General features: G+C 38.7%; 2 protein-coding genes across 19 annotated transcripts in view; one reads left to right on the plus strand and one right to left on the minus strand.

The window, feature by feature from the left end:
* The window catches only part of FUBP1 (far upstream element binding protein 1), a 37,635-nt gene extending 26,524 nt beyond the window's left edge, over window positions 1-11,111 (plus strand). Inside the window, exon 22 of one of the 2 annotated variants that reach the window (XR_012652082.1) lies at window positions 9,341-11,111. Coding sequence is in view for 1 of the 2 variants with exons in the window: in XM_075039190.1 (XP_074895291.1) it covers window positions 9,341-9,358 (18 nt within the window). In the remaining variant the exon portion in view is untranslated. The remainder of the gene's footprint in view (window positions 1-9,340) is intronic. The other variant, XM_075039190.1, reaches the window with a different exon arrangement.
* On the minus strand, window positions 1-23,913 carry NEXN (nexilin F-actin binding protein). Of its 17 annotated transcripts, none has more exons than XM_075039179.1 (14): window positions 23,890-23,913; window positions 15,911-15,992; window positions 14,557-14,748; window positions 14,334-14,415; window positions 14,099-14,247; window positions 12,713-12,754; window positions 11,395-11,589; window positions 11,143-11,316; window positions 8,621-8,806; window positions 4,311-4,511; window positions 2,724-2,945; window positions 1,413-1,598; window positions 601-961; window positions 1-495 (listed from the first exon to the last, which is right to left on the minus strand). In XM_075039179.1, the coding sequence occupies exons 2-14, from the start codon at window positions 15,935-15,937 to the stop codon at window positions 482-484; spliced, it is 2,031 nt and encodes a 676-aa protein (XP_074895280.1). In that variant the 5' UTR covers window positions 15,938-15,992; window positions 23,890-23,913; the 3' UTR covers window positions 1-481. The 17 variants fall into 17 exon arrangements, with proteins under 17 accessions (XP_074895280.1, XP_074895281.1, XP_074895279.1 ...); XM_075039180.1 differs by having other exon boundaries at window positions 15,911-15,988; window positions 23,890-23,908; XM_075039178.1 differs by lacking the exon at window positions 23,890-23,913 and adding an exon at window positions 23,749-23,889 and having other exon boundaries at window positions 15,911-15,988.
* Between the last annotated feature and the right edge of the window lie 30 nt (window positions 23,914-23,943).

Genomic DNA, 23,943 nt, shown 5'->3' on the forward strand with positions numbered 1-23,943 from the left:
GAGAGCAGTTAGGTAATCTTTTATTCTTCAAAAATAGTACACTGGGGTTTTTCAAAATCATCAATAAGTATTTCCTTTTGCCAGTTCAATGCTTCTGGGATAAAGAAAAACAGCTTAAATATTCAGTGTTCATGCAAAATACACCAATAGATTTACACTACTACACAAGTTTCCAGATTGAGTATTTAGCTTTATACTATTACACAACAGTTGGCCTTCAAATGTGGGAGCACTATTATCATTCAGCTTTTTCCTTTAGTTGATCTTTCATATGTTGATTCCTTCCTTTTAGCCTTTAATACTCTTTTTTTGTTTTGAGCAAGGAACCTGGACACTCTCACAATTTGAAGGTTATTCTTATCCGGTGCAGGAATGACAAATCAATGCATATCCTTGCTTTCTTTAGTTGGCCCCATCAGAGAAAGAGATGATGCAATAAGAAAGTTGTGAGGGGAAGAAAGATTCCAGCTAAAGTAGAGCATTAGTAGTCATCAGCTAGAAAATAAAAGGGTTAAGAGAAACAGATAATTAGATTTTTGTAATAGGAAAGATGCAAGAAGAGTATTTGAGAATTAAGTGAATTAAAATGCTAACTCTTACTTTCAATGGTGAGAATACAGGTGCTAGCAGATGTGCCTCTGTTATTGACTGCTTTACACATATATTCCCCTTCATCTTCTGGGAAGGTTTCTGGCAAGTAAAGGCAATAGGTTTCTCCTCTTTCAATATATTGATAGTCCTCAGAGTCCTGCAACATTTCCCCTTCAAACCACCATGTAACTTCAGGTTTTGGTTCTCCGGTAATTTTAACTGTAAATCTCACTGGCTCGCCATCAACGACTGATGTGTTTTTCAGTGACTTCTTGAACCAGGGAGCTCCAGATCGAGCTTGATCCTCCTCATCTTCGCAAGTAGAACCATTAATAATGCTTCCCTCTTCTTCTTCTTCCTCTTCCCTTTTCTATTTTAAAATAAGCTTATTTAGAACATTGGAAGTGGCAGTAGAACTATAGCTAGTGATACGTATTTGATTATAGAAAAGTTACCATGTTTCTGAGAAGGGAAATGCCGCACCTATCCTCACTAGATTTCAATGTAATGCACTGAATCTGGATATGGAACAAGGTAGTAAAATTGATTTTAATGAGGCTGGAATCTTGGGGTAAAATATAGGCATGAATGTAGATTCCATTTTCAGATTATTCAAAGGATATGATGAACTTTATTTGCAGTATGTTGTACTCCTCAAGAATATGTAAAAACACCAAAAGCAATTTTACCTTATTGCAGCAATTCACAGCAGCTGTTAAAACAAGTATAATGTTCCTTTTACACCTCTGGCAGTGTTGCCATCAGTGGTAATCAAATGCTAAGTTAACAACATTTAGGACTGAAGAAAAGGTACTTTATACCTTCTGTAATGCCGCATCAATTTCTTTTTGTTCAAACTGCATGCGTAGTAATTTCTGTTCTTCGATTCTCCGCTGCTCCTCCTCTTCCCTTGCTCTTGCCATTTGCTCAAAACGGGCCTTCATGTTTACTTTATGAGTAAACGGAGCCTCAGATTTCTTGGCTGGTCTCACATCTACCTCATCATCCTTGGGGGAAGAAAAAAACAAAATAGGACTTAGCTCATTTATTACCTTTTAAATGTGTATGATAATAGAACTAGTTCTGTAGAGCAGTAGTTCTTAACTGAGCAAAGCCATCCAGAGTCCTGTTTTTCTCAGAAGTTTGTTTAATGTTGGGTTTAAGATCGAGTCTCATAATAGTTTATCCCAGAGATAGGGCAAAATACTTGCAGAAGAAATTTTAAAAATGTTAGGTAGAAAAGTACTCCTAAAGGTTTATTTTCATATAGAAGTTAAATACTGTCTTGTGGCAATGGCAAATCCTTGGTGACTTGACGTTCATGCTGTGATGTTATGGTAGCTTATGGTAACCTAACGCAGATTGAACTTACAGAAACATAATTACCGTGTCAGTCGTTAACTTGAAAGCTCAAAAATAGATGATAGGCTTTGAGCTGATACTGAAGTGACTGACTGTTGTGGATAGGAACCTCAGAATGAGGCTCAGGTCAGGCTTACTCCTGTGAAAGGTTTCCTGCACTGCCACATGATTATGCCATGAAAGTTCACATGCGTGTTTTGGGTCACAGAGCATAGTGTTGATCTGTTGGTTAGACTGACAGCTTCATTTCTTGTTTTTTCTCCTCTGAAAAAATGTGAGAGGTTCCAGTCTGAAGCATAGATAAGTAGGCATTCTTCTCTGCTCTACCTTGAGAAATGAGTAAAGATGTCGAAAAGACTTGAGCTTTGAATTCTTTGGGTTTGTTTGGTTTTTTCTTAATTCGTACAGTGGAAAATGAATTAGAGTTCAGAATGAGAAGCAATTCATGTGACGATTAATAGATTAATTCTCAAATAGGAATGTTTCAAACCCTCAGGCTGGCAGGTTTCAGGTTGTTAAGATGCTGAATTGAGGACTTTGAGCAGAAAAACAGATCTCTGCTTGACCAGATGACTGATAATAAACTGGTGCTGTTTCCTTTAGGGATGTTGAGGTGAGACTTCCTCACGCATCCAAAGGAGGGAACACAAAAGAAGGGAGAAAATAATTTTTGAAATATAGCAAACTGGTGAAAGCAGCAGCATTGTCCACTGTTGGATCATTAGTGTGTTAGTTAAGCGTGTCATTGGCAAATAGAGAATTCAGCTTACCTCTTGAAATTTTTCGGCTTCCCTTTCCCTTATTTCTTCATCCATTGCTCTTCTCTTAGCTCGCTCTTCTTCAATCTTCTTCTGTATTTCTTCTTGAGACAATTGTCCTATTTTTTCAAACTTGCTTTTTAAGTTCTTTGCCTGAATAGAACCACTTCTTTTTAGCTTTATTAATTCTTCATATTCTTTGCTTAGCTCAAAGGTTTCAGACTCTTCTTCCAGCTGTTCAGAAATTACAGAATGTGTAAGATGGAAAATGCCCCAGTTATTTTTACTACCTGTTCTCCCCACAGATAGGTGTAACTTAATGCACTTGAACAGTTCTCTTAGTTACTTGAAATCAGCACAGCCACCTTTTCCCTCTCATTTTTTTTTTCCTCACTATTCTCAGGATTACTGCGTTTGTATCGCATCTAAAGTAAATACAGATTTTAAAATGTCTTGCTTAAATGTACTTGTTGTTCGAGGATTGGTGTCAATAAACCACCCTTCACAGACTCAGAATACCAGACACCTAGCAATACAAAAACCTTAGTTATCCTGGATTTGTAATTTCTCTCTCTTACTTACAATATCATATGAAATAATTTTTTTAAATACAGCTACTTTGTTAAACAGAAAATTAATTTTTTTTTTATTTTTTTAATCCTGTAAAAAGCAAATTAGTTTTAAGGGTGTCATGCCTAGAAAAGAAATGGTAGTTCTGGATCCTGTAGTCAAACCACATCTGAAGCTGTAATTGTTGATATTTAACTTCCTCCTTTTATGACCTCTGACTGACAGTAGAGATGTGTATGCATTTTAGTTGGATGACCCTGTCTTCTCCCTTCTTTCCCAGGATGTAATACAAAATTTACTTGACAAGTTGGCAAGGTAGAGCCTTTATTACTCACTCCAGCTTTGCTTAACATAAATAAATAAATGTAGTCCTCTACCATTCATGAGGGAATAATAAAGACTTGCCACCCACAACCAAATCAAATTGAAGTATACAGTTCATGAATGTGATGTTTTAGACTTTTGGTATGCAAAGCAAATTTTGTGTGTGAATTTTAAAATCAACTGTCACAGTCTTCAAACCCTTGATACACTGATTAGAAATAAGTTAAGGCCACTGTAATTCTTTCCTAATTAGTTAACACAGCATTCTCTTGAAGAAAAGCAAGTATTTTGCTCTTTCCTACTTTCATTTTTCTATTTTCATTTGGGAACTAGATGTTTCTGTTCTCCCAATTTTGTAAATATTACATAATTGTTTTAGTAATACTGTAGAATTTTCAGAAGTGACTGTAAAGTAAAATTACAAATTTGAAATTACATTTCTACTTTAAGGGTGGCAAGGGGTAAAAGCATTTTCCTGGTAGATCAGTGATAAAAATATGTATCTTATTATACGGAATGTTATGTTTTAAAAATATGTTCTTCTGTTTTTCATTCTTTTCACATAATGCTGAAAGTACTGATTTTAAATTCCTTTTAAAGGAATTTTCAGTTACAGTCTTAAACTTTGAGGGTTTAGTAATTAACTGAAATGATCTATTATATTTTTATTCAGAGCATGCTTAACATATCCTTTGATATACAAACCTCTCCCATTTCTTGTCTTAACTGTTGAAATTCTTGCTTTTCCATTTCCAACTTTTGCCTACGCTCTTCTTCTGTGCGTCTCTTTTCTTCTTCCATTTTTTGTCTCAGCAACTCCTCAAAATTAATTTCCAGTTTACCAGGTATGAGAGATTCTTGAGAAACTGTTTTAAACATTTCTGGTGATTCATCATCCAGCACCTGCTGGAAATCAGAGCATTAATGATACATTCTGAAGGTACCTGTGATGAAATCACAGCGTTGCTCAGACACTTCTAGTACATAAAGGTAACCAAGTATTTTGCCACATCAGCCACAGTACAGTAAGATGCAATATGACAATGTGGGTATTCCTTTAATGTTTTGGGAGAGAGTGTGTTGGGGGGGCTTTGTATTTGACTTTAGCTTTTTATTGTTACAGTGCTAAACTTTTATAATGAAGTTGAAGGTGTTTATTAAAATGTGGTCTTTTTTGCAAGATGATAGAGAGGATGTTCTCTAAATCCAGCTTTGGGACCTGAAACAATTCATTCCTGTTTACTTCACAGGCTATCATTAGACAAAGTGCTCGTGTTTAAATGTCATTGCTCTTAACACTGAAGTACATCTACCTGTGATCTTTTTCTAAGCAAACTGAATTATATTCCTGCTCTTAATCAGTATTAGTATTCCCAGTAAGGATAACTGAACAGAATCTTCTACAAGAAACTCTTCTTGTGCACAAATTGATAATCCTAAGTTACGTTGCCAATTCATTGCTTTGTACAAGCCAAGAGGTTTCCTCCTTTCCCTGTCCTTTTCTCAGGCTTCACAGTAGGGTTGGGCTTTGATGGTCATTCATGAGCAGTTTGCTTATTTTGTAGACCAATTCATAAGAAGATGGTAGGGCCTAGGAAAGGCAATTTTCATTACTTCCAAAAGCAAGAAGCATAAGAACAAGTACTTTATCAGACTGAATTTGTTGAAGAAAAGAATTACTAAAATATGAAGCTGTATGATACAAAAATGGCCAGGTAGCATGACAGTCTGAGTTATGCAGGAAGATTTTTAAAATAACTTCTTGATAAAACCTAAATAAGTGTATGTTTGTGCATGTAACTATGTAAACTTATTAACAGAGAGTCTCAACAGGAATGTTCTGTAGATAAATGTGTGAGATGAGGTCAGATACTGATCTAGAACTGTGTGGTGATGTGACTTTTGGCACTGTTTAATCAGCACATGTTTGAAAAGCCTTGTGGCAAACATTGAAGAGCATAATGTGCCTTAAATTGTAGGCATTCCCAACAGTAGTTATCAGTCAAATGCTAGAAAGAATTAAAGGAGCAAAACTTTTATTTGAGAAAGTGTTTTGACTAGCTTTTTATAAAGAAACAGATAATAAACATTTTTTTATAAGATTCTTTGGCAGTCCCTTTTCTCTTTATTGCTACTCACTGCCATTGTAACTTACACCTTTCACTGCAGTTTGTGCCATCTTAGTACCACTGTCTTGACCTCCTTTGCCCATATCCTTTTTATTTGTCACTGCTCTTTCAATAGCCCAATCCCACTCAAATACTGCTATTCACTATAGATTTCCTTCAGATTTTCCTTCTGAGTAAGCTTACAGTTGGACTTCAGTCCCACCATTCCTTCCATTCTTCATTCGTTTTGCATACTATGAGCATATTTGTTGAAACTGTTACGGAGCAGTGGAGTCAAAAACAAAGCTGTAAACTATTTCCTTTAATGAAAACAATGCATAGCCACATAGTTTCCAGAGGCTAGCCACAGCTAAATTAGCAAAGAAATGTGAAAGTCTCTTGCTTGTGATGCATTAGTTCATATGCTCATCACTTCAAGAAGATACAGAATGTAAGTGAATAGAAGCATTAATTTGAAGTTTACCAACACATGTATGTATAAACTTTAAAAAGCTGTGCATATGAGCAAACACTGGCAGCTGTCTGCTCTGTATTTTTGAATCAGTAAGTTATAAAAAGACAGTAAGCCAACTTATTTCTGGTTAAAAACACAGGAAAAAGTCAGCTGAATTGTGTGATGCACAAAACCCTGTGGTTGGTTCAGTAAATATTTTAGCCATATTTTGTGAAGTGAGACCATACTTTTTTTTTCTGCAAAGTGGGAACAGATGGTAGTGAGAAACAGTCCCATTTCAACTGCAGTTGGCAGCACAGTCAACCAGTTTTCAGTGGGCAGCGACTGATAGAAAGTAGAATGCTTTTTATTCATGCTAATGGAAAGAGACTGATGGGTGGAAGATGAATGCTTCAGTCTGAAAGTCATCACATTGATGGTGGGAAGCATGGAAGTATAAATGTAGCACAAGTAAATGTGAAATTTGGAAGGATCTCCCTAAGGAGGTGGTGTTTGTGTTTTCTAGCAACAATATTAATACCTCAGTGTGTGTATACTTTCAAAACTAAATTAAAATGAATAAACATGAAAGGTTCTAAAATAACAACTTAAATACTTAAATAAAAATTGAATGTGAGGTTGTACTACTTCTGGAAGAGATGAGTAATGTTCTTTTAAACATTTAAAGAACATATCTGCATTGTGGCTACATTGTGTAGCTGTGGAAGATAGGGAAAGCACAGGCTTATATTTTCTGTTGTAACAGAAAATATGGTGTTCATATTCAGGATGCTAATTAACAGAAAACTCAAACATATATGCTGAAAATACATTTTCAGTTAATTTTTTATATTACTGAATGTTTTCACTGTCTGCAGTTACAGCGCAATCATAGGCTCTGTGCTACATCTAATGGATTAAACCCTGTTTAATCAGTGAGATTTTTCTGCCCAGACACTTGAGCTTAGGTTCTTGCTACACTGAGGCAGAAAAAAAGAGATTCTCAAGAAAGCAGGAAAAAGCAGAAGACAGCATTTATTTTCTTTGCTTTCCTTTAGTTGTCTGCTGGCTTTTCATAAAAATTGTAATGGCAGAAGTCCAGTAGCACTCTTTTTTTTTTTTTTCTAGTGGCTTTAGCTTCTATTTTCTCTCTTTGGAGGTATGGACAGACACTATTTTCCATAGTTGCTTACCAGTACAGTTTCAAATATAAATTTACATTGTAGTTTCTCTAAGTAGTCTTTCAGCATATAGGTCTTGTCTTTGGCCCAATTTTCAGGCAGAGCACTGCTAGCAGTATTAGTAGTCATACAAAGTTTTAATTTGTCCCACAAGCATTGCTTTGAATGATGAAGAAAATTTTATTAGGCATGCAGTTGGTCTTTCCCAATAAAACCACAGAGGGAAGACACTGCCAGATGAGTGGGTTATTCCACACTTCTGTATGGCATATCTTGCCCTTCCTTTTGAAACAGTTTTAGTTGGTATTTGTGTAATTTAATACTGTATTTCCTAACTTCCACCAATAAGTAACTGGCTTATACCCAAAAGCCTGCTGAAACTTGAAGCTGTCGGAATAAGCATGAAGAATACAGTGAAAAGTTCCACACTAGTTATTTTTTATAAATAATGTTGTTGCCACCTTCTGAAATCAGGCATCTTTCTCTGCTTTCAGGTAGTGTCAGTATGTCAATCCTAGGTCCCTGAAAATTTGCCTTCCATATAATCTTAACTCAAATTTCAGAAGTCATTGCATATCAGAGATCTGTGTTTGTCTAAGGAAGTTCCATATTACAAATTGTTCTAATGGTAAATGCAACAAATTACTTTTTCTGTTTCTCTGAACAAGCAATGAAATGCAGTAAAACCACCAATTAGCTGAGTTCAGCCTTCTTAATATTTCCTTTCTAAAGGACCACAGATGACTATAATATTGGTATTTGCAGTAAGCATTTTTCTAGTATGCCATTAATTATGCTTTAGCTAGTAAGAGCTGATAGGTGGACACCCTGTAACTGTAGGGATATAAACTTGGAGAAGTAAAAGGAGTTGCTCTTCTCCCCCTGCCCTACACACACACACACACACACACACACACACACACACCCAAAAATCAAACCAACAAACCTTCCTTGTGAAAACATTTTGCTTTTCTAGTTTGTTGCATCTAGCATAATACCCATTGGACACAAAATCTGGTTTTGACTAAATTATTTGAAATCCTTTCTAGGTTTGCTGTGAGGAGGGATTGTTCTGTGATGATTTTTTGTAAACGAACTCGATCAGTTTACCCCACTACCTTCTAATAAGTAGTGAGGTGAACTAATTAATGAAGTGAAGGAGTTGAAGCATGCATTCCTAACTCTATTTAAAGGTTTTTCCGAGAGTTGCTTTCCAGTTCTTTTGAGACCTTAGGTAAAAATTAAACCATACACTCAACAAAGATGCCATACCATGTTCTTCCTTGCTTCAGCAAATGCTCTTTTCTCCTCTTCTATGCGTCGTCTCGCATCTTCTTCTGCTTTTCTCTTCTCCTCTTCTCTCCTCTGTCTTTCTATCTCCTCAAAACTGAGTCTGAGTTTACCAGGACGGAATTCTTTAACAGAATTTTCAGATTCTTCATCGCCACCTTCATTTATCTTCAGAGAAGAGGGAAAAATAGAAATTACTTATCCAAACATAAAAGTATTCTTTAGAGTAAATAAATACTCCATTAATTCCTTTCTGATCTTTCATAAATGTTTTTTTCTCCTGGGGGAAAAAAAATGTATCAAGAGTTTGGTTTCTACAAGAAACATTCTAATCTTGGTTTTAGCCAGGGGAGGGAGAAAAGAAATGTATTCCAGTATCCTATATGTAGCTTCTATAATTTTTAAAAAGCTGTTTGTTGAGTGTGTAATTCAAAGAATGATGCGTTATCAGGAAAAGGCTGAACAATTAAGTACATATTTTATGGTCTCAGGGTTGGATCATTTACTGTAAATCACTCCCTATTCACTTTCTTTACCTCACTTCCATAGACCTTTATACCATCAAGTCTTTTTGTTTGCATATAAATTGTTTTTACCAGTGCACTTACCAGTTAAAAAAATGCTGTAGTTTTATAGCAAAACTAAATCAATTCACATTTTGCTACTACTCCAGACTGAGATTTTTGTTTCTTTCCTTTTTAGACATTTAATCATCACTGAAGAAAGGGAATTGAGATACTCTGATCTCTTCACTATTGCTTGTCTCCAGTGAACACTTATCTGCTAAGAGAAGCCTGTAGTTTGCAAACTGCAGTCAAGAACAGAAGAATGAACCATCTTCAGAAGACATCTCAGAGTACTTTATTTGTTAATGGAGGAAATGGACCGGGAACTGTCCGAGTATTGATAATCCAGATTTCTGTATACTGCAAGCAGCCCTGGGACTGGTATGTAGGGTAGCCGGTTAATGGAATTACAGAAATCTTTTATTTGGAATTCATAGGGGAAAAAGAAAGAATTGAAGGAAATTAACTGTTGAACTCTTCCTTTAAGAAAACCTTTGACTTCAAATTTTGACAACCACTGATACCAGATAAAACTCCATGTTAGGAAATTTCTTTTGAAGTGGGGAATTTGTAAATTACTTGGTTAATAAATACATATACATAAGGGTGGAAGATGTGAACAAAATTTCAGTTAGAACAGCTAGTGACTCCAGGAAGTTTTATCTCCTTCATTTTCTTCCCTCTTCACCTTAACTAGTATCCCCTGCCCAGCCTCAAATAAAAAGAAAAAAGTGCATTATTGACATAACATCAAGGTTATTGGTGTGGAAAGGTTAAGTGATTTATTGGAGGTGGGGGTGGAGGAGTAAACAACAATTTGGGTATCTGCCTAAACCTAGAACCCTCTCAATTTGGACCACTTGGGAATTTCAGTGTTCTGGCTTTCTGGAGGTTCTGTGGTTTGTTTTTTTTTTCCTGGATAACATCAATTTCTTGAATATTTTTGAAATACAGTCAATATAGTGATCTTGAGCTGTTTGTCCAAGAATGTTCATTCATAATTATACTCTATTTAAGTTAAAGTTAGCAAACACCTAGAAAGAATATTTTCAAAGATGTCATGGAAGGTTAAAATCTCATTTCTCATTAATCTTTGTATGTGAATTAAAGTCATAATGATCATGACTGTACAGGGGAAAGATATTTAAATACAGAACTTAAAAAATGCTTTTGGAAATGGAGTATGGTAAAGTGAGGAAACACACAACGAAACTATCTGGTGTATCTTGTGTTAATACTAAGTGTAGGATTCCTTTACTATGATCGAAGAACAAACTATAGTGAGGTCTGTTTATAGTTGATCTAAAATAAGTCTGGCTTATGATAAAGAACACATGGAGGCAGTTTTGCAAGTAGTATGAAATAGGAATTGTGAGCTACATTTCTGACTATTTGGGGCTTAATCTAGTAATTTCTGGTATATTGTTTTTTATGTCAGTATATACAAGGGAGCTGATCTGTCTTTTTTTCCCTTTCTTCATAAGAGGAAAGTTGTAATTGATGTATTTATCATATTTATAAATAAATATGGGAATAAGAAATAGCATTCTGTTACTACAGAATGTTTTCCTCAAAAACTGGTTACTGAAACATCTAAAGCACTATTTAAGAAGAAAACAGACAACTAATTATCTTCTTGAGGACTTACAGCTTAAGGTACTACGAAGTATAGATATAAAACCTGCTAAGATTGCTGGCAAGTTTAAAAAACATAAATTTCCTGGTTTTACTAAAAGAATGTCTAAAGCATTATGCCAGTGTGGTTACTGAGTTAGAGCTAAGGTCAAAAATACCTCTTTCAAGAATTAATTTTCAGACTTTTAACAGCTTGAAATACAGTTAAGGAATAAGAAAAAAGAAGAATCAGATACAGGAAAGAATGTAAAAGCATATCCTATGTGAAAATTCTGTAACAACATGAACAAAACATGTATTTACCATTTGCTGTCTAGCTTCTTCAAAAGCACGTTTTTCCTCTTCTAAACGCTGTCTTGCTTCTTCCTCTGCTTGCCGCCTTTGATTTTCCTGTCTCTTTCTTTCAAGTTCTTCAAATGTTACTTTCAACTTACCAGGAGACAGAGGCTCTTGTGTTTCATTGTCTTCATTTTCACCCTGCATAAGAAAAATGAAATAGTTATATCTTAAATAATAGATAATTATTTCTTAGGTATTTTTAGATGCGTGGTTTACCGTGACAAATGAAAGGCACTTGGTTTCCTTAAGGAATTGTTTTTGTTCCTCATGTTTTAGCTTTGTTTCTTCATCCTGTCTCTCTCTTTGTTCTGCTCTCTTCTTTCCTGTGTTCTCAAAGTTTGTTTTCATCTTCCCAGGTGTTTTGCTGGGTTTTACAGGCACTACTGTAACTAGCAGTGAATCATCCCCTTCCTGTCCAAAAAGATATTTATTATATTTTTATAAAGCTTGACTTCTAGATAGGCTCGTTTCTTAATGAAACTGCTGCTTTTACCTGTGTGCACCAAAGCTTCCAAAAGAATTACTTGTATTAACCACAATAATAAACCCATCTGCCCGTGGCAGTCACTGGTTTGCTTGTAATACTTGAAAAGTGTCAAGACTGAATCATATTTTAAACATAACTGCTGGCAAACGCCTTAATTTCTTTACATATTTTCATTAACTGTTCGTTATAAATATTCATGGTTTGGAGAAGAACAGGTGAAATTTTCAATCCATGGCAATTGTAGCCACGTTCTACTTCAGCCTTATATTTACTATGTAAAGGATATACTGTGGTTGGAATAAGTAGTTCTAGAAAGCAATATGTAATTTTTCAGGCAGAGTAATTTTTTTGAAGGATGTTGCTGCTTCAAAGCTATTTTCACAGCTTACTTGCCGAAATACATTTAACCCAGTTTTTTCACAAAATACCGTGATTAACAGGGACACTGTCAAATAACTTAAAACTAATGTTTCTTGGTTTATTGTTGTGGGTTTTTTTTCTTTCCAAAACTGTAGTAGGAAGGTGATTTTTCTTGTGTTAGCGGAAGACAATAGGACCTTTGGACCTAGCTTTTTGAAATTAAACATGTATTTGCAAGACGTAAAATCCAAACCCATATGGTAAATTAGTCAATTTTAAAAAAAGTTAACTGAGTAAGGTGTTCAAACACCTGTATATTGACAGAATCCCCTTTCAATTTCAAGGTTAAGGCAAAGAGCTTTTAAGATGATACTTTCCAAAGACAGAGAACTTAGAGTATCATTGTCAGTATACCACAAATCATTCTGGTGGCTTTGAATATTTACATTTTAGATGTTTTTAACTACCCACAAAGTATTCACAGTGCAGACTCTATTTCAAACTTATATAAATTGACTTAAAGTACCGACATATAGTTCCATATACTTTAAAAATTTGTTAGCTCCTTGGTTGAATTTTGATTAGGTACTTGTGTGCCTTTTTCTAAATTTTCCCAGCCCACATTATAATAATAAAACAAAGTGAATAAAAATGTAGGTGAACATTTCTTTAAAAAAATCTGATTACCTCAGCTGCTGAGTCAGTTCCCGTATTGTTAAAGTCATCAATCTATTAAATGAGAATTTCATATGATTACATTACTTTGGCTCTTTGCCTTAGATTTGCAAACATAGAACTGGAAATTCTTTTTGTATCAATGATATGTATGTAGCACTCAAATTCACAGAGATGATAATGACTGAACCTTTGTTGGAATACTTCAGATATATTAGCTTGTTGAGGAAGAGGGAACATGACATAAAACATCATACAGAAAGTATGCTAAAGCATTCTTAACAATTCAGTGAAGAACCAAGTACTTTAGACATCCATTCTTCATTTAAGCACTCCAGAATTGTTTAAAAAGAAAAAAAGCTAAGGCAAACTCATTGATTATTTCTGATTCCAGTGACATTGTCTTCCTCTCAACTCCTGCAAAAAGCCTATTGCTGTTTTTGCTTCCTATGGTGTCTTTATATGTTAGTGTCTAAAACTAACATACTTTCTAAAATTCTACATCGTATGTACTTCAGAGTAGACTAGATATATGGTAGATCAAGTTAAAAGTACAGTATTAACGATGTTAGAAATCTTAGTAGAAAATGCCATCCAAGTCCTTGTTGAAAACCGACTCCTCCTAGAGCGCTATTTTTCTTTTCTTACAGCAAAAACAAACCTAAATTAAGTAGTACTATCTTGTGGTTAAATAAAAATTTGTTTATGGTTCTAGTCTGTCATTTAGATGTTCACTCTCACTGCAGTATTTGCAGCACTGAAGAAAACTGACAAAAGGAATTAAACATGATACTCCAATGCAAAATTCTACAAAAGACAAAATTTGCTTTATTGGCATCAACAAAAGTTGGAGTCTGTTCATATATATGCAATAAAGATTCACAAAGTGGCAAAGGAATAAAATATTATCTGGATCTTAATGATTTATGATTTTGACTGCGTTAGTCTCTTCTCATTTTTGCCTGCTGATGGCATTTTCTTATTTTTTCTTGCTTGCCTTAGTTTATCTATCACTGAACTGTATTCATTAATGTATAAGCAAAAAATATCTAAAGTAAGGGTTGGTAAAACATAAAAAACATTTTCACATTAGTTTAGTAAATTCTATAAACTCTTGTATGCATAGGACACCAAAACTTGTGCCTGAATCACATTCCTACCAGGTTTATGCCTGCCCGGTTTCAACTCAAGTTTAATGCTTAAAAAAATTGTTACTGTAAGGAAGCAAAGATTAAGATTCTCTGAACATTATTTCCCACTTCCATCCCATTGAGCAACTCCCATGTAAATCACTACTATCAGAAAACTTAAGATCGAATCTTCTGATCAATACAAAACTTTTTTCTTGTGTTGATTGTTTACAATTATATCCTGACTGTGGTGATCAGGTGAACATACCTCCTGTGCTTTTTTTGCTAATTCTCTTTGAATTTTTCTTTTCTCAATCATATCTTGTTCAATTCTGCGCTTTCTTTCTTCTTCCATTCTTTTTCTTTCTTCTTCTTGCCTTTGCTTCTCCATTTCTGCAAACTTGCCTTTAACGGTTCCTGTGAATGTGAAATACACAGTTCAATAGTTACATCTAATACTTACCTAGTGAGTTATGTGGCCTTTAAAATCGGGCCTCTCTTACCTATTAGCTTTGGAACATAACCTTTTTCTATTTTAGATAATTTTGTGTCATCGTCTTCATCAGATCCAAGCAGTTCTTTCATCTAGTTGATGAAACACAGAAAGTAAACTGTCTTTATAACTTAGACAAAATTCCAAAATTATTGTCTTAAAATAATGTGAAAAGATTTTCACATATAATATTGAATATTGTAATAACACAAAATATTTGCAAAGAAAATAACCTCCTGCTTTCTCCTGTTCCATTCTCTCTCTCTAACATATTGTTCTTTTCTTCTTTGCTTTTCATCTCTAGATCTCCTTTGATTTCTTTCTTCCCTTGCTTTCTGCATAGCTTCAAATTTATCCTTTACATCACCCTTGTGAAGCTTGGGCACATAGGATTTTTGGACGGGTTTAGATGAAGAAAGCAGAATCTTGGTGAAGAAATGAAGATAAGAAAAAGAAAGTTGAAACAGGTGGACAGAAATATTCGGATAGATTGGATTAGAAAGAATGTAAGAACATAAAACAGAAGTGCATTTGGGATTATGAGCTTTGTGCCACTAGCCATCATCAGTTAAGCATCATTGTATTTGTTCATAAATAGTAATAAATACTAAAATATCCAAAACAACATTTAGCATTGTATTAAACTTAGGCTATAAGTAATTGTAATGAATAGCTATGTAACTAAGTATATGAACTATGCAAATGTACATTTTCAATTACCACGGCTTTAAAAATTATATACAAATTTATATTGTTGCTTTCAATCATAAGCAGTCACCAAAGAGCCTCTCTACCCCTAACGTTTAAAATAGATATCAAGACATAGACATATAATACAATATGTATGTTTTCTTCTGTGATGCTTCAACAGCCATATATAGTTTTTAAATAAATTGTATAGGAGTTCATTTAAAACTTCCAATATTTTATACACTTTTTTAATATTTAGAGAAACTCAGAAGTCCAGTGATTTTATGTTATAAAGAAGTGCCAAGATCACTGGGCTTGCAGGACTCTGATGCAGCTAATGGACACTTCTTTGCCAGTGCTTACTCTGCGTGTGTCCAAACAGTAAGCGACGTTCCCACTTTCAGAACTATAGTGAAGTTTTCTCTCTTTTTCCTGTAATGTCTACAACAATGCTCTCAACACAGTAATGCTGAGAAAACTGGCTGAAAACATTCCATGTTTCATATTTCCCACCTAAACCAATAGTTTTTGTTCCTGTTGCTCAGCGAATCTACGTAGAAGAAATACTTGAAGTAGCGTAATATTAACATTTTAGGATTAGATGTGAATGTTGCCCTGAATTTCCCCCCCAACCATTAAAGTTTCTTCATATTTTGTTACCTTTATTTTGCCTTCCTCCTTCATTTTTAGTAACAGTAAGAACATATTTCACAGACTCCATCACATTAGTTTCCTTAAGCTACTTTAAAGTGCCCTTCCATTGTCTTAAAGTAACAGCAATACCAGCAGACTTCCAGTATAATTGTTTGTCTTTTGCAATTGTTTGTAATTACTCTTTTTGCAAGCGTCAGTTGTAAATTACTACATTACTTTGATAACTTTAAAATTGATACATACCTCAGTTTTCTGTGCAATGTCATTCATGGCTACTGTATTGTGCTCTGCACCTGGTATGTTTAAGATTGCTTTCAGTTTCTACCTGAAAGAAAGAGTTGTAGTTATATTCCTTTCTTTTCCTTTTAAATGATGCTTTAACCATCTTCCAGTAAATAAGTTTGCATAGGCTGAAATCAGTGTATCACAATTTCATTTGGTCCTTTGAGGCTTTTGAAGACATGAATAGGTTCTAAGTATGCAACAGTAATTAAAAGAACAAACTTATGATTCACTATTCATGCTCATAACTCCTCTATGTAGTCCCAGATATTGGTTTTTAATTTCCACTTAAAAAAAACAACCAAAAAAAACGAACATAGAGCCAAGCTCTGGCTGCCCTGGTCGGAATGTTGCGAAACTGTTTTTTTTTCTCAATACTCATGCTAGCAGAAAGGAATGCGGTTTGCACCTCCGCCGCTCCGCTCCAGTCTGACTTACGAGCCAGTTGAGCTCAGGCTGCGTTAAGTTTGCAGAGTGCTCAGGCCAAAACCCTACAGCCTCCTGGAGACGCGGCTTCGCCTTTATGCGGCTGCGAGGAGGAGAGACGGCCGGGTGGCTGGGGGGCACCTACCTGCATTTCAGAGATGCAGCTGGATCTGCGGCCTGGGTGCATGCTCTTGCTTGAGTCTCGGCCAGGCTGGCAACTCTCCCAGCTCTTTACCCAATAAGGGAATACAAAATAATGCTTTCCTTTCTCCTAGGGGTATTCTAGGAAAAACTAGTGCTAAAAACTATGAAATGAGTTAGGTAAGCCACATATATAGCTTAGAGAAAGTCTTTATATCATTTAATTGTGGGCTGAAAATTGCACTGCATTTTTCAAGAGAAAAGTGTTACAAATTTTAAATTACACTGTATTTGTTAGGAACCTAACAAAGGCACTTCAAGTTCAGGGCAAACCTTTTCCTTTTTTTTTTTTTCCTCCCTTTTTTTTTTTCCCTCCCTTTTTTTTTTCCCCTCCCTTTTTTTTTTTTTTTTCTTCAAATCATCAGGTCTATCAGAGCTTGTGGGAGGAAGGAAATAATTACGTGACTCCAGTGCCATTGCTGTCTGTACTGTACAGATGCCCTGCGTTCCAGGCAAGCCTAAAAACTCAGTGTGCCAACCGTGGTACAGAGAGACTCAAAGGCTCAAAGTAAAAAGGCTAGAAAAGCAGGTTACTAATGGAAGGGTCTTCTCACTTGTGGTTTAGAGGAACTGAAGTCAGGGCATTTCATGATAAGGAAAGTTAAGTTCTTTTAGTAGTTCTTACCCTTTAAGTTCTTGAATTCTTTATTACAGATTATAAACATGGGAATTTTTATATGGTGTTAAAAATAATGAACATTAAGAGTTGTTTTCATATAAGCTCTTCAAAAACATACCAACATCATCAACGCTCACTGGTGCTGTTGTAGCTATACAGATTGAATGAGATTCTTTGATATTTTGGTATGTTTTTCCAAATGAAAGCAGTCACAGCATATGAAACAAGAGCATTTAGCTACCAGTCCCTGCCCTGATTTACAATTTCCAAACTTCAAATTCAGCTTCAACAGAGATGTTCTGGAGAACACTTGGGTGCTCCTTTTCAACAAATGAGTATGGAAAGTCATTCTGCCCCTAATCAGAGTTGACAAATACCTCATTTGTAGACTGATGAGAATCCAAGGCATTTCAGTTTGTCACTTGTGAACACATGGATGTAAAATTACTGTGTTAGTTCCTATTTAGACTGTTTCAGATTAGCAATAGCATGGTAAAATTCTGTTGTGTCTAGAAGGGCAGAGACCACAAGAATGCTAGTGAAGTTCTCGAGGTCCCTATACACTTTTAATATGCATTTGTATATTGTGCAGTTGGGTTTGCACATCTTTGTAAGCTTTAGCTTACTTCATGCCTGTAAGTAAAATCCCCATTGTGATCAGTATAACCTTAAAACTAGTTAAAATACTTTGACTTCCTAATTTTTCTAAGCAGGTCTTAGAGAAGTTCTTCTCTGTTCTCTTTTGCTTCTCTGCTTTTTTAATTTCTTCTTCCCTACTTGTGGCTGATAGCCTTTAGCCTTGTACTTAAAATACAGAAGCTGAATAAAAAGTTTACTGCATGAACCTGTCAGAAAGCAAAGGAACGTCATGCATTTGTACAATTCATCCATCCAAGAAGCCTGGGACATAGGGACCTTCTAGCCTTCATACAGGGCTGGAGCAGAAAAGTAAGTCCCGAAGATAATCTTTCACAAGGAATTCCATTTCACCTAAACACCTCAAGTGGAGGTTACTGCTAACCTTCACTACAGCAACATACCCCATCTATATGGCTTCGTCTTAAAGTCATTTGAAAACCAAGTATTCCAAAGTCTGATCTGCTTATTATGTGCAATTAATTGTAGGAAGAAGATTATGTTTACGAGTCTGAGAACACAATTTAGCTTTTGAGCTAAACATCCGTCTTGAACCTTTCTGATAGCTCTAATTACCTGAATCTCTTGACAGTGTCACTAAGGGTGCCGACAGCAGTGAGACTAAGCCTCAAATAACAAATCTGAAGTTTTCTTTAAAAGTGCAAATGTTGGAAGAAATTTTCTTTCTTTGCAAATTCCTGCTGTCTGAACTTCCAAAAATGTGCCGGTCCAACAGGTTGTGGGCTTTCAAGGTGGCAGATACACTTCTGCCATCTGGAATACTGCCATATCTGCTATTACTTTAGGCTACTTTCCAGTTCTTTGGCATCACTAACTCTTAATATGCTTGAAGGTTAGCCAGCTGGCTCTAGGACATTTTGCATCTGCAAGTCATCCTACCTCCACCTTTGATGCTAAAAGATATGGATATAAAGCAGTAGGGCATTACCAAACATGATACCACCCCTGTTTGCATTTTCGTCCCTCTCCGTGGCGGTTAAACCTTGAGCAGGAACAGCAGCAGGACCCTGCCTCAGGCACCCCTCAAGGCAGATGAATAGTTTCCAACAAAGACAATCCAGAATCTTTAAAAAGAAGCACTCCTTGAGTTTTGGCTTGGGTCTGTGAGGCAGTGACCACTGCTTCAGGAACAACAACAGCAGACTGAAGCTCCTTTGTATCTGCCTTATCACTGGGAAAGGATCCGCACAGTCAACATATTGTTGCTGAGAAAACAGAAGTGGCTGAGTCAAGAAGTCCTGACACCTACAAATCATGGAAGAGCAGTGCCTTCATCATCTGCTGATAGCTTTGCACAAAGTATGTGGTAATAGATTTTCCAACCCAAGAAACCTTGACCTACTAATTCCCTTTTGAGATGAACTAGTTATAGTTTTAAGTTGTGTATATATATACACACACACACACACATATATATATATTCTTGGTTTGTAGTAAGAATTTTCCCACAGAGTTCATCTAATACAAGTAATGCTTATTCTTTGATGCAACAAGAGTCTACTTGTGTATGTACTTACTTCAGAAGAGATTTGTCTTCCTATTATGAAGCTGTCCAATCTTAAGATTAAGTCTCATCTTTTATTTCCTGAGATCAACCTATCTCAGGAAAAGCTGTAAGAGCTCCTCATTGAAGCTTCCCACTCAAAAAAATCCCAGATTATAATGTCAAATATAACCATGATCAAAAAATTAATTCAGCTTGTTACTAGGCTTTTCTTTGCCTATACAGTCTCATCACTCTAGCATTCACCTGACACTAGTCTAATATTTTTCTTTTCTTTCTCCATATTTTATCTTTCCTATGATTAAACGAAATATCTCAGGAAATGCTAGTCTGGTGTTATAATGCTTATACTGAAAGTACTAGACTGCAGTTCCACTTTAGAAGAGAAGTTTAACCTCCATCCTTTGATCAATGGTCTTACCTCTGGAATTGAAGAGAAAATGCCATTACTAGAATGACTTGACTGGCCATAATGCAGGCTATAAGTGATCTCTAAGAATTTTCAAGTGAAAATGTAATACAAATCCAATAATGCATAGGAAACTAGGCAATAGATTAGAAATACTCTGTAAAAAAAAAACAAAAAACAAACAAAAAAAACACAAAAAAAACCCCAAAAAAACCCAAACCAACTGTTTTCATCTTATTTGTTTGCTGTAAATGGGTAAGCTATCACCTCTGATATGTCTTGATTTGTTATGATCATAGCAGTTTTTCAACTTTTCACAGAGTCCCTAAAACCTTACTGTAGGCAAAATAACCAAAGTGAACAAAGAAAACCATTAAGGGGACACAGAAGGTTTGATGGCTCACAAGTCCCCAAATCCACCTCCTTAAATTTAATTAATTTCCATTTCTGAAAGGAGGTCAGAGTCCTCAACTGATCAAAAAATGTTGTGCAGCTTTAACCAGACAAAAAAAAAAAAACCTCCCCTAAATAATAAAACTCACCTTCATTATAAAACGTAGAAGTTCTTGATTTTTGGTGGCGTGATTAACATCCTCACATGAGACACAGAAAAATACCAGCCTTTTCCTGAACTGAATACTACTCCTTACAATAGGACTACGAAGCCAGGACTTTAAAAAAAAGTTTAGTTCCTCTGTGATTTCTCCTTTCGGGAGGCCCCCCTGCTGTCCTACGGCTACTGTGAGTTATAAATAAGCCCTTCACGGCACGGTCTAAGTTACGTTTACCATCTGTCTCCTCTTTGTGATCTACTTGTGGGGAAGACTCCATTATATAAGAAAACCATATGGTAAGAGTTGGAAACTCGCTACTTGCAGCCAAAGCACTTGGGAGAGGAAAACACAGTTCACAGTGTTAAAATATTTAACAAAATATTAAATAGAACTGGAAAGAGAGAGGGAAAGAGAGCGATGTTCATCATTTATATCCTTACTGTAACTCGTCTGGAATGACACTACCAGTTGTTGTACTAAATTACAGATACTAAAGTAGATACTAAAATTATCGTGCACAGGGGAAGATCCTGAACTGGCATAAACCGTCAGCTCCACTGAAGCCAAGGAGTTATGACAATTAATACCAGCTGTCTAAACTTCATATTTTGTAAAATACAAAATACAAAACTACTTCCACTTGCTTGTATTTCCTTCATTAAGTCTTTATAATTAAAGGCTAGAATGCTTACTGACAATTGACCCACATAATTCAATTTCATACACAATCTTTTCCTCAATCTTTGAATTTATTGCACTTCAACATTTATTGAGTCTCATATTATAGTAGAATAGTCCTTGCAGGTATGATGTTATTTATAAAAATGTATTTATTATAAGGGATTTTGTCTATGTCTGTTTATATAACTATAAATAATGTGACAGTGCCATGCAGTCCAACTGCTGTGTTAAAAAAAAAAAATAAATCACCCTTGTCTGTAGAAAAGGTCTGTCTGTTAATTCCTTACTCTCTTCAGGTACTATTATGGGGTACATAGGCTCCGGGGCAAATGTAGTGGGGGCCGAGAGACTGTTCTGTTATGCGGGAAGCCCTGCTGAGATCTTCCGGCCCATGATTTCATGTTCCGAGATATCTGCTGATCCTAATCATGGGTGGCAGTAAATTGTAAACCGAGGTCCCCAAGAGAAAAATCAGCATATTCTGCCCCATGCCATAGTTCCTCCATTCCCCACTGTGTCACAGCAGCTGGAGAAACAGTAGGATTGGAGCTCAACTCTTGTTGACTTCACTGGCAGGAATTCAGGTATCAGGGTCCCGAAATGTGGGATAAAATGCTGGGCACGAAGCACTACTGCAGTTTGCCGCTTCCCTTCTCCGACGACAGGACACAGCCCATCTGCCTCTTCCCCGAAATCCTCGTGGTCAGCTCAGACTGAACACGGGGGTGCTCACTGTGCCCGCGCTACGCCTCTGCCCCAAAGGAGAGTTCTCGGGGCTCCCTGCAGATAAGCTGCTGCTTCCACTTGACCAACCCTACTCTGCTGGTAGTGCTGGTGCCATAAAAACCCGATCGTGTGCAATACCTTTGTCTGAGCGCCTATGGCTGCCGCCAGGGCACAGCAAAGGGTCACTCCTAGCCCTTCCTGAACTGCTCTTCCATAGTCATTGAGCTTCACCTCCGTTTTCCCACAGCTTCCAGAGGGCTCCCCACGGCACTCTTCCTTCTTGAAGGAGTTTCAAAGCTGAATATCCAAGTGCGGTAAATGACAGATTGTCTGACTTCTTTCACTGAGGAAACTACTCAGTTAAACTATTCCAAAGGCGGTTAGAGAAGGTATTTCTTAGGCACGTCTTAAACCATCTACCCAGTTCTTCTATTTCACCAGACTGTGCTTTCTACATATACCACGCATACTCTCATACTTCCGTGTGTTCCTTAACACACTTGGCCCTCTTACAAGACTAATTATTATTTTACAATTTCATTTCATTGGGCATTTTCCTGAGAAATCTAAGGTCTCTTAAGACTGAGATGTAGGTTAACAGTACTTTTTCTAGCATGCAGCTGCTTGCTGCTTAATTTTTGAGACACGTGCTTTTTTGGCAGATGTCTGTTGTGTTAGCAGAAGCTCTTAGGTACTTGAACGTGACAATAAATGGTTCGTAAGCTGTCACGGAAGCCCATTATTTTCTTCCCAGCCCCGCCGCCTTACGGCCCCTGCGTTAGGACGAAGCAGAGCCCATAGGCTTTGCACTCTCGGTACGCCCTTGCTGCTGAAGACCAGACCAACGCAACCGAACTCCGCTTTACGGAGAGACCCGCGCTTTACCGACATAAGGGGGTTTTAAGCAGCTGCCCTTTACCGCACCCCCCCGAGCGGCAGACCCCCGTCCCCGCACACACGCAAGCTGCCCGACCGCCGCTTCGGCTCCGAGCCTGCCCCGGGCCGCCTCGGCGGGGCAAGTGGAGCGGGCTAACCCCGGCGGGGCGCCCCGCTGGGCACAAGCCCCCGTCACCGCCCGGCCGGTGGGGGGTCCCCGCCGCCCCCGGGGGAGCCCTGGCCGGAGCCGCGCAAAGCCTCGCTCGGCGCTCCCCGCTACCTCGGCCCCGCCGGCGGCCACCCCGACCGCTGGGGCCTCGGCGGCGGCCCTCGCCCACCGCGCCCTCCCCGCCCACCCGTTGCTTCTCCCGGGGCGGGGAGGGACACCGGCCGCCGGGGCTGCGCAGGGGGGCGGCCGGCCGGCGGAGCGGGGCTCCCTGGCGGCGGGAGGAGGCGCGGCAGGGAGCGGCGCGGGGCGGGGGAGCCGGGCCGAGCCCTGTCTCCCGCCCGCGGCCGGCGGAGCCGCTCTTACCTGCGAGCGCTGCCCCGCCGCTGCCGCTCGGCGTGGTCCCGGCGGGCGGGCTGGCGGCTGCGGAGCGCCCCTTGGCTGCGGCCGCCGCTCCGGCGCTGCAAGTTTCCATAAAAGTCGCGACGCGCGGCCGGCGCCCGCATTCCAGGCGAGCCCCGCTCCGCGGCAGCTGGCCCGGCCCGGCCCCGGCCCCGGCCTCGGCCCCGCGGCGCGGCTCGGCTCGGCACGCCATGCCCGGCCCCTCGCCGCGCCGGGGGGCGCAGCCCGGCCGCGCCGCCGGCCTCCCCCGCACCCCCCCGCTCCGCCGCGGGCAGCCGCCCGGACCAACAGGCTTATTTTGGGCTGGAAGCACCAGGGAGCTATAAATAACCGGGGGAGGGAGGCCGCCTTCCCGGCCGCGCCGTCCCTGCCGCAGGGCACCGAGCGGCGGGAGAGGGTCCGCGGGCCGCGCCGCCTGAGGGCACCGGCACCGGGACCCGCCGCCCCGCCACCGCCTCCGCCGCCCGCCCGCTCCTGACCCGCCCGCGGCTGAGGCGGCGGCACCGCGGCTTTTTCACAGCCACGTCCCCAGAGCTCGCTGCCGCAGGTGACGGCAGGGTTCCGCCACCACCGCGGACCTACCGCCGCCGCAGCCGCAGCCTCAGCCTCAGCAAACCGCCGGTCCCGGCCCCCGACCCGGAGCTGGCGAGAAGCGCCGGCCACGCAGAGAGCGCTCCCCCGCCGCTGGCTCATGCCCTGCCGGCGGGGAGGCTTTATACCTACGGCGGTGAGGTCCCGGGTCGCTTTATGGCACAGGGAGAGCAATCGACTAA

The sequence above is a fragment of the Buteo buteo genome, chromosome 10, assembly GCF_964188355.1.
Source record: "Buteo buteo chromosome 10, bButBut1.hap1.1, whole genome shotgun sequence".
In the NCBI taxonomy this organism is placed as follows: Eukaryota; Metazoa; Chordata; class Aves; order Accipitriformes; family Accipitridae; genus Buteo; species Buteo buteo.

Coding starts and splice junctions, on each gene's coding strand:
- NEXN (XM_075039170.1), bottom strand. CDS start 23,863: ATGAGCCAGCGGCGGGGGAGCGCTCTCTGCGTGGCCGGCGCTTCTCGC. Junction 11,317..11,394: donor AGTGCCTTTCATTTGTCACG/GTAAACCACGCA, acceptor TTTCTTATGCAG/GGTGAAAATGAAGACAATGA. Junction 8,807..11,142: donor AAGAAGCTAGACAGCAAATG/GTAAATACATGT, acceptor TCTTCTCTGAAG/ATAAATGAAGGTGGCGATGA.